The sequence below is a fragment of the Notamacropus eugenii genome, chromosome 1 (genome assembly GCF_028372415.1).
Source record: "Notamacropus eugenii isolate mMacEug1 chromosome 1, mMacEug1.pri_v2, whole genome shotgun sequence".
NCBI lineage: Eukaryota > Metazoa > Chordata > Mammalia > Diprotodontia > Macropodidae > Notamacropus > Notamacropus eugenii.
In genome coordinates, this window is record NC_092872.1 from 156,823,891 (window position 1) to 156,834,930 (window position 11,040).

The 11,040-nt window shown below is 39.5% G+C and overlaps 1 protein-coding gene across 1 annotated transcript; it reads left to right on the top strand.

Annotated features, from left to right (window-relative positions):
• The first annotated feature begins 3,999 nt into the window (after window positions 1-3,999).
• Window positions 4,000-5,558, top strand: LOC140509533 (lysoplasmalogenase TMEM86B-like). The gene has a single exon (XM_072617117.1). The coding sequence runs from the start codon at window positions 4,413-4,415 to the stop codon at window positions 5,121-5,123; it is 711 nt and encodes a 236-aa protein (XP_072473218.1). The 5' UTR covers window positions 4,000-4,412; the 3' UTR covers window positions 5,124-5,558.
• The last annotated feature ends 5,482 nt before the right edge of the window (window positions 5,559-11,040 follow it).

Sequence of the window (11,040 nt, forward strand, 5' to 3'; positions counted from 1 at the left end):
TCTTTGGGGTTCCACTATCCAAATTTATCACCCAATCCAAATCCTGACCCCCTAGGATATTCTCCTTTTTCCCTCAATGAGTTCGTGTGCCTGACTTATGTTCTTCTCTTCTCCCAATACCTGTCAGATACCCTAACCTCTCAGTTCCTCAATTGTACTACCTATTTCCCTACCTCAGCTACACAGTCACATTCTTGACTTTGTTATTATCCACAAAGTGTTCCACTTTCACATTAATGAACTCCAAAATTCCTTTATCTAATCATCATCTTTCATCATTTCATCTTTTCCCTGTCCCTTACAACCCATACCCCTGTTTTTCCTTGTCATGACCTCCATTCCCTCCAACTCTCAGTTTCCCTTCCCTTTCCTATATCAACTGCTTGGTGAATCAGTTAAACTCTACTATAACCATTAAATTTACATCCATTGCCCCCATGTTCTATGCTGATTATTTCCAGCCAAGTCCTAACCTTGGATTGCTCCCACCATCTACCTCCTTCACTCCTAATCATGTATTGCTGAATGGAACTGGAGGAGATCAAGAAACCATTCTGATTGGATCTTCCACAAATTTATTACATAATCTCACCTGGGCCCTCACTGGACCAAGACACAATCATTTCAGTTTGCTAATCAGTTTCCTTAATCACTTTGCTGTCCTACTCTCCATAGCAAATAATCCAAACAAATCCTAAAGCCTGTCTTTTTCTAAAGTCTTTTCACCTTGCCTAAGCAAAGCCTTCTCCCTGGGCCCTTGATCTTTCCTCTTCCTGGCTTCTCCATAATATTGCTCCCACTATCATCCTCACTCTCTTATCCTTATTCTTTCCAAATCTATAGGCTACTTCTCTGCTTCCTACAAATATGCCCATGTCTTCTCCATCCTTAAGTTCTCACACGATCTGACTATCAGTTACCATTGATTATTTATTCTTCCCTTTCATGTTCCCTAATTATGAATATTTCTCACAAGTCTGTCCTTGGTTCCTTTCTTTTTTGATTATATACTTTCTTTTGATTGTATACCTGGTGAGGTATATGGAGGGTTCAGGAAGGACCAGCACCTCTGGTCTCAGGGTTTGTTGAGCACTTTTCAGAGCTGCTCATTTACCTTTGGTGTCCACCTGTCTCCCAACTCTCACCTGTGGCTCCAAGAAGATGTAGCATATGCAATGGCTACCTCCCAGTAAAACCTTCTCAGCAGATGGGCTAAACCATTTTGAAGGTTTGGGGGATGTCTACCCCAAGCATGTGAAGACTTCCTCTAGTGAAATGGTTGGATGAGAACACCTTGTTCCAATAAAAGTGACTGAAGCAGGTGCTGTGGAGAACTTAGAAACTGGTCAGACATGAAAGATACCAAGGCCTACCACTGCATTCTGGCCATCGCCAGTCATCTTGACATTTATCGTGGCATGGGGTTTCAATGACTCTGGAAGAAAGAGTGAAGTTGAAGACTTTGCACAATTCTGCCTCCACTAAACCCAATTTATGTGCAAGTCAAGATATCACCCATTATCTCCTACGAATGATGTTATTAGAAGAATAACAAGCTTACCTGGTGATCACATCAACTCTTCCCTCTCATTTACCTCCACATAAAACAATGCCAAGAACTGTCATTTCTACTTTCACAATCTCTCATATATATTCTCTTATCTAAGCTCATATATTCTTTTCTCTAATTCATCCTTCATTTAGCTTCCGATTGATTTTTTTGAAAGCATAGATCTATGTCATCCTTCTCAAGGAGTACTAATGGCTCCTTATTACTCCCAGAATCAAATATGGCGTGCTCTGATCAGCACTTAGAGTTCTTCCCAACCTTGCCTTTTTTTTCCTTTCCAGTCTTTTCATACCTTATTCTGATCCACTCTAGGATCCAGCTATGATGGCCTGCTTCTAATTCCTTAATTAGAATACAACATTCCTTTTCCCATCTCACTACCTTATGACTTGCCTTGCTGAGTGTCCCCAAATACTCTGCCTTCTTATCTTTGCCTCAGGAAGCTCAAATCCTACCTTCTACATGAGGCCTTTCTTCGTCATCCCTAGTACTAATGGATTTCTCTTTCTGTTTAAATTACTCGGTATATATTTTGTACATTACTAAATATTAGCATTTAATCTCTTCCCTTAGAATATCTGTTCCTTGAAAGCAGGGATTTTGTGTGTATGTATGTGTGTGTGCGTGCGTGCATGTGTATGTGTGTGTATGTATATGTGTGTGTATGTATGTGCGTGTGTGTATGTATGTGTGCATGTATGTATGCGTGTATGTATGTGTGTGTGCGTGCGTGCATGTGTATGTGTGTGTATGTATGTGTGTGTGTATGTATGTGTGTATGTGTGTATGTGCGTGTGTGTATGTATGTGTGCATGTATGTATGCGTGTATGTGTGTGCGTGTGTGTGTGCACGTGCCTTTCTTTGTAGCCACAACATTTAACCGAATGTTGAATTTAATGGTGCTTATTGACTGATTTAATTGATTCAGTATGGGAGAACAGAGAAGAGAGAGATTAGACCAAAGAGGACATAGAAAGAATTCTAATCTCCAATGATTTATTAGCTACCGAAACCTGTTAAGTATGGAAATTTCCCTATTCAGAGTTGTTTCTTTAAACTACTTTGATTCTTTAAACATTTAAATACCTAATGGGTTACAATGCTGGGGACAATATAAAGTTCATGGAAACACGGTTCCCACCCTAATGAAACTCATGGGCAAGTATTATCGTAGCTCACATTTACATAATTCTGCAAGATTTGTAAAACAGTTTATGTTATCTGATTTGGTCCCTACAACACTATGAGGTAGGGACTACAGGCGTTATTAGCTTATTTTGCAAATATGGAAACATACAAACCTAGGTCCATATGTGTGTCCGTAGACACATCACTGCACACATTCTTATTCATTTCATAATTGCCCTCAACAGGTAATATGTTCAAGGCAGCATTCATGTTTCTCCACCCAACCTGTTCAAAGCAGTGCTACCAGGATCTTTTGAATGATCTCTACTGAAACAAAAGAGACAAAAACATGATTTTGCTCTAGCAGTAACATCGTATACTTAGGGGAAATTCTAACAGTACATTCAAGTCCAGCACAATTTGTCTGGAATTAAGGATATAGCAGAGACCCTAAAGATAGGCAAGCATTCCTGGAAAAAAAAATTGAAATTAATTACAAATTACAAACCTGTCCTAGTTTCTCACCATGGAAGAGCTGAAAGGAAATACAGAAAAGTGTTGCCTGATGATCTTTTAACTTGCATTTCTCTAATCAATAGTGATTTAGAGCATTTTTTCATGACTATAGACAGCTTTAATTTCTTCATCTGAAAACTACCTCTTCATAACCTTTGACCATTTATCAATTGGGGAATGACTTGTATTCTTAAAAATCTGACTCAATTCCTCTCTATATTTTAGAAATGGGGCTTTTATATCTGATTGATTCTTAACAGTCATGATGTCATTGTCCCTTTAAAAGCCAAGTTGCCCAGGTGTCAATAAATCACTTAATGGCTAATAAGGAAAATATGCTAACAAATTCCCTAACCAAGAAGATCATATGAAGCACTGATGTACTCCATCATCAGGGTCTTTAGTATTAGATATTTCTGCAGTGACTCCTGAAGCAAAGGTCATCAGGCAATATGATTAAAAAGATGGTTATCTACATAAATGAGATGTATTTTTGATCTTTCAAAATTGATATCTTATGTTTTGACATCACCTTCAATTCTAAATAAATCCCTTCTCCTTTTGCTACCCAGAAAACCATCCCATTCAACAGACTAAAAAAGAAAGAGTATGAAAGATATAAAGAAATGACATAAGACTAATCAATATGTCAGTTAGTTGTTTTTGACAGTCTTTACAATATTCCACATCCCTCCTTCTTCATCTCTGTAAAGAAGTAGTGTGTATGGATATTTCCTCAATTCTTGTCCTTGGTTGTTTTAATTGCCCTGTATTCAGTTTCTTTTTTTCTTTCCATTTATATTGTTATTGTATCTACTCTTTTTCTGGGTCTGCTTACTTCATTATACATCAATTCACACGTTTCTTCCAATTCTTTGAATTCTTCATATTTGTCATTTCTTACCTTGCTATATCCCATTACAGTTGTGCACCACAGTTTGCTTAGCCAGGCTCAAACAGATGGGTTTTCACTTTGTCTTTTGTTTTTTTGCTAACATAAAAAGTACTGCCATGAATATTTTAGTTACATGGGAAATACCACACACCCCCTCCATTTTTGAGGTACTTACACCCCCCCCACTTCAATATATACATATATATGGTTCCAGTGATTACAGCCTGTACCCATGAGCATTAGAACCCAGCTTTGATTGTGAGGTGGCAGAATTCTCAGGATGCCTGGATAAGCATACAAACATGGAGGCTGGTGGAAGAGAACCTGAGAGGTGGCACATTCCAAAACATCTGCTCATACGGAGGCTGGTGCCTTTCTTTGTCTCCTGTGCCCTCTACTTCTTCCTCTGTCTGCCCTCAGAGGAGCCCAACTGGACCTCCGCCCTGGCCAAATGCCTCCCCGTCCTCTGTCTGGCTCTGTTTGTCCGCAACAGTGCCCCAGCCGGGCCCTATGGCCAATTCATCTGGCTGGGTCTCCTCTGCTCCATCCTGGGAGACATTATGACCACCTGGCCCAAACAGTTCTTCTTTGGCTTGGTGGCCTTTGCCTTCGCTCATCTCTTCTATCTCCGGGCCATGGGCTGGTTCCCCATCCGCCAGATCTATCTGGAATCGGTGGCAGTCATCTTCCTCCTCTACTTTGGGCTCCTTCATTCTCACCTTCCTCCTTGCCTGAATCTTCCTGTGATCCTCTACGAGATTACCCTGGCTCTGATGCTGTGGCGGGCGCTGGTCCGAGGCAGAAATGCGGCATTTGGCGGTTTGTTACTTAGCATCTCCAACGCCCTCCTGGCCTGGGACACTTTCGTGCGGCCCCTGCCTTCAGGCCGCCTGCTCATCAGGGTCACCTACTACGCTGCCCAAGTCCTGCTGGCTTTGTCGGCACTGGAGAACAGGGCCCCCCAAGCTGACAGAGCGCGCCGACCCCGCCTCTCAGAGGCAGCGGATGAGTGACTTGGAGCTGGACCCTCGACAGCAGGACCCCTCCTGCCCGCTCGTTACCTTCTGGAGCTGCCGCCCATCCCACGCCCTCCCAATTACACGCAAGACCTAGGACAGATCCTGTTCCCACTCCCCAATTATTCACGACCCCCCCCCCCCCTTTCCCATGCTTTCCCTCCCTTATCTATAGCTGCCCCAACCCCACCCCCCCCCATCATGGTATTTTTCGTCTTACTCATGATTCCTTTGGTTCCAGTATTACCCCCACCATTGGCGATAAGCCCTTCGACTGAAATGTTTTCTCCCCATCGCTCACAAGTCCCTTCTCTCACAATTCTGATTCTTTTCTCCATTACCCACCGTCCTCCTGATTTGATGGCTCCCTCTCCTCTCTCCACCACCACCATCTTCCCCTGACCCTTAATGAAGTTGGTATTGGAAACATGAAAAAAAATATACAAATATAAATATATAATATGTGTGACTTTTTGAACATAGTTTCACGTTGCTTTCTAGAATAGTTGGATCAAGCCACCAACAGTGTATATTTGACTTACTTTCCTGAAGCTCCTCCAATTATCAAATGTATTTTCAAAACCAATTTTTGACTCCAGTTCATACAGTATTTTTCTCATTCCCTGATTCTAGGCTTTATTCTTTCTATTGCTTCCTCAACAGTTTCAAAATATTTTTCTTAGGAACTATTATTTCTAAACTCTCCCTATATATCTTTTTAATTCATTGCCATTGTTTGTTAGGTTGTGCTCCCTGGGAGGTGGCTGCTACTTCAGATTAATGGAATTTTGTGGGTCTGCACTCCTAAATTATAGCTGGAGCCCACCAATGTGCTTATTTTTAGTGGAAGTAATGGGTAAACACAATTAGCTTAAAGCAAAGGCATAGGTGGCTTGGTAAGAACATTAGGTCTACAATAAACCCAGGGTATACTCTATCATTAAACAAATGGTGTCAAGGGTGGGTACACATTTAAAGTGCTTTGATAGTGTGACATAGATATAGGAACATATATAGCCAAGGCAAACGCATCCAATACTGTACTGACCTGATGTCTTTTCTTCCTCCTGGGATCAGCACCTCTGTGAGTCAAATCTCAGCTAGGTGTTCTAGGTTTACTTTTCTCCACAGCTTGATTCAACTGCCAGTACTAATTTTCTTTTGCATCCATAGTCAGTCCTTTTATTGCTGGAAGTCAGCCTAAAACTGGATTATGAGCTTTTTCATCTATTTCATCTGCAAACATAATCCCTTAATTTTCATGCATAGAAATCCTTTTCTTGTTTCATGTGCCACTTCCTTCATGAAGATTTCCCTGATCTCTCCAGTTGAAAGTGTTCTCTCCTACCTCAGATATTATTTTTTTCCCTTGCCTTTACCACATTCTGACTTTTTTTTTTTAATCGGACCTGTTATTCCATCAGTGTAAAGAGATCTTGATATGGAACTTCTACCAATATAAGACAATACTTTTCTTTGCAATTTTTATTTATTCATTTATATATTTGCTTTTGTCTGCCTATCTATCTATCATCTATCTATCTATCTAATATCTATCAACAAGAATGGGTTTCTCACTCTTATCTTGTTCAGGCTGAAAGTGTAGTAGCCAGTCTTGGGCCTGATCCCATAACTGATGAGCATGGAAGGTTCAACTCACTTCCCTTCCAACCTGTACCAGTTCACTCCTTATACATCTTGGTGACCCCTTGCTCCTGGGAGTTCACCATGTTACTGCTGATGCCTCATTAGCTCTAGTCCTATCAGAGTTCAGAATTCCTGAACTGAAGAAATCCATTAGCCCCAGCCCTACCATTAGCAGGAATTATAGAAGTGTGCCATCACACATGTCCTCTGCAATTTTAAGTCTACGGAATTACCCTAGACACTAAAAAATTACTTAGGGTCACAGAGCCTATATGTAGCAAGAGGCAAGCCTTGAATCCACCTGTGCTTCTGAGGCAGGCTTTCTATCAGATGTGCCACAATACCTTTCTATTCTGACTTGTTTCAGACCTCTGGGGCAGCTAGGTGGTGCAGTGGATAGAGCACCGGTGCAGGAGTTAGGAGGACCTGAGTCCAATCTCACCTCAGACACTTGACACTCATTAGCAGTGTGACCTTGGGCAAGTCACTTATCCCCAGTTACCTCATCCTGGGTCATCTCCAGTCATCCTGATGAATATCTGGTCACTGGATTCAGATGGCTCTGGAGGAGAAGTGAGGCTGGTGACCTGCACAGCCCTCCCTCACTCAAAACAAAAGTCAAGTGCAAGTCGTGTCATTATTTCTCTGATGGCATGTTCTTCTTCGGCAGCGAAGGATGAACATACATACAAACATACTTATTTGTATATATGTTATATCCACTTCCATCACTTAGATTAGGGGATCTTAAACCCTTTTTGCATGTGTTCAGGATCCCTTTGCAGTTTGGTGAAGTCAGACTTCTCAGAATAATGTTTTTAAATGCATAAAATAAAATACATAGGATCACAAAGGAGAATTTGAAATATAGTTACAAAAATATTTTTAAAGAACAAAGTAAAAAAGTGCACAGCAGAGAACAAAAGAAAACTTACAAGGAAGCAAAGAAAAGGGAAAGCTCTCAACACAATGTGTAGTATTTATTATCTGGGCTTTCTTGAAATGAAAATCTATTGTTACATATTTTGAATCCTCTTTTATGTTCTGCTAGGCACATGACATGCTTTCCCCCCCTTTCTTACTTTGTGTTTTAATTCTAATATTTAAGTTTATAACATGTTTTGTTTCTTTTCTCTATTCTGTATCTGTATTTTTAAATCAATTAACAGACCTAGATTAATAATGCCTGCTGTAGATTATAAGGTTCTTGAGAGCAGGGACAATTTTTTTTCCCATGCTTAGCAATAAGATGCTTTTTTTCATAACATAAGGACAAAATTAAAAATTTCTTCTTAGAGTTCCTCTCAATCACACCCTCAGCTTACTGCCATCCTCTTTAATATAAACATCATCTCTATGAAATAGGGAAGGAAAACTATTATTTCTAATTTCCAGTTGGAATATCTAAGGTATGGAGAGTCATTAAGTTGTACAGCATGTGACAAGTGGAGTTGACTAAAACTCATCTTTTTGTGTCTGACTCTAGTGTGTCAAATTAAATTATGTTCTGTACATCAGGAGAGAAGAATGAGAAGAGAAAAGGAACATCAATGCTGTTCACTAGTATTCTGCCCTTGTCAGTTTTAAATGAAGAAGGTCTTGTCTTATAAAATTGTAACTAGGAATTCTGGAACAAGGGGCAAATTCAGTAGTTCCCAGGGCATTCAAAGTATAGTCTACCCAGGGTCAGATGTTGATAGAATCAGGGGTTGTATAGTTGTCCCATCTCTCGAAGAGTTTGATTATAGACTGCCTTCCACTCCCCACTTGCCCTATTTTAGCACAGTCAATGAATCCTGATACAACTCAATTAATTGAAGGAGGTAGGAGGGTATCAGTAGACAATGAGGAAGGAATTAGGGGAAAGCAGGCCATGTGAGAGTGGTTTAGGGTGGTTTAGCTTTTGCTAAATGATGCAGGGCCAGTGGTCTGGGTATAGTCTTGAGGAAGAAATCCCTTGGATATTGGCACCCAGAAATAAAGCCCTGGTTGCTCTGACATAATTTACAACTCTACTACCTGGTTTACAATAGAAATCTCTCTTCTCTGGGAAATTGTATCAATCATTAATCAATCAATAAGCATTTAATAAGCTTCCAGTATGTGCCAGATATTGCAATGAACTCTGGGGATACAAATTTAAAGTACAAAGCAATTCCTACTTTCCAAGAAAATTCTTACATATTTGCTAGTTTCACAAGAGGATCATAATTTAGTCCAGTCATTGGTTGAACGGTGCTGGCTCTTCTGTGAACCACTGATTCATCTGCCCCTACACCTGTGCTTCTCAACTGCATGAAATGATAACTTTTATCATAACTGTAGTGTTGCCTTCCTAAATCTGAATTTGTAGAAGGCCCAGAGTGGCTAGTAGGGTTATTACACTGTGAGTTGTGGATTCTCTAGGATTCTCTTTGGCTGAAACACAAGGAAGAAAAGGCATTGCCTCTGGGCAAATATCTTCTTTCATCATTTGAAATGGTTGTTTGGAAATGGTGCATACAATCTTTTTCACTTGGAAAGTCTATTTCTGATTGCTGCCTGGATCAGGCAGACTTTCCCACCCCCCAAAAAATGCTATCTTGAAATCTAAATATATTATGACTACAGCATTATGCTTATCAACCAGCCTAACTACCCTGTCCAAAAAAAGAAAGGAAGAAATGAGGTTAATCTGGCATGACCTGTTCTTGATGAAGGCATACTGGCTTTTATTTATCGCTATTTTCCTGTCTTAACACTCACAAACCACACTTCCTTAACAGAATTGCAGAATCCTAGATTTGAAAGGACCTCAGAGGTCTAGGATTTTACTTAGGAATTTTAATCTAGGATTTTTATTGTGCTCTAGGATTTTACCAGAAATAAAATATTGACTCTTTGGCCTGTAATTTGCATACTCCATTTTCTTTTGTCCTTCCTTTTTTTTTTTTTTTTTTTATTAAACATTGGCCCTCTCCCATCATTTGGGGCCTTTGCCGTTATTCATGAAATTTAAGAGCTTGCTAACAGTGGCTCAGCAATCACATTTATTAGTTCCTTGAGTATCTTAAGGTGTATTTCTTTCAGACCTGGTAACTTGAAATCTTTGAGAACAGATAAGCGGTGTATTGTGAAGGGTAATGTCAGTCAAAAATTAATTTATTAAGTGTCTACAAGGGAAAAAAAGGATGATGAGGAGTGGAGTCCAATGATAAGTAAAGAGATAACAAACTAGTACTGCTACTTAGAATTATTAATAAATTATTATCATTATTAAAATATCATTTCACATCATTGGTCTCAATTCTGTCAACCCTATTTTCTTCTACTTTTCAATATTTAAAGATCATTTTTCTTGGAATAGACAAAAGAAACAATGTAAGGCTTGAGGGGACTATTGTCCATTCCCGTCATACAGCCTGAGAAGTATCCCTATCGTATTTCTCATTCTACTCATACAATCACCATCGTTAAAACAATACTTTTTATTCTTAGGATTCATCTTCAGCCTTAACATATTGTTGTCTTTAGCACTGCTGACATTATTCTTAAAGGACTATTGCTTTTTGTTTGTTTGTTTGTTATATCATCTGTGCTTGCTTTTATCTTCTATCCAAGTCTTTTAAAAATCTAAGTTGGACTGAGCCGACCTGTTAGTCACCTTGGTTTCTATAAGGAGCTCTTCATCAAAATAATTTTTGCTTATGTCTTCAGAATTTTGTTCTTGAGAATTTCACAGTGCTCTTGGGTCAGCTTACCTTGAGAACATTAGGCTTCTGAATCCTCTCCATTCTTACTCTAAATCCTTTGAAACTTCATCTCCCTAAATTAAGAGTGTGAGTCAGATTATACACATCCTTCCTCCTCTTCTCTATCATGAACTCCATAATGGAGTAGCTGCTTTTCCCCAAGGTTCCCATGAGATGAAATAAATTTGGGAAGGCAGGGTTATTTTAGATTGCAGAGGGACTTAAATAACAAATAAAGGAGTTGGGGCTTTACTAGTTAAGAAGGAATTATCAATTAGAGATTTTTGAGTTGAATAATGATATAACTACATCTCCATACATAAAAAGGTTACTCTGGCAATGAAGGATGTGACATGGTGTACTTCTATAATCAGGCGAGTGCTAGTGAGAATATCTGTACTGGGGGGCAGCAGTTCAGGAGAGAATATATGTGATAGATTATAGTTTGTTTTTTTTTGAGAAGGGGTAATGACATCAGAAGTGGGTTTAAGTGAAGCAGAATTGTGCAACATTGGTAGACTTACTCCTCTTTAAGA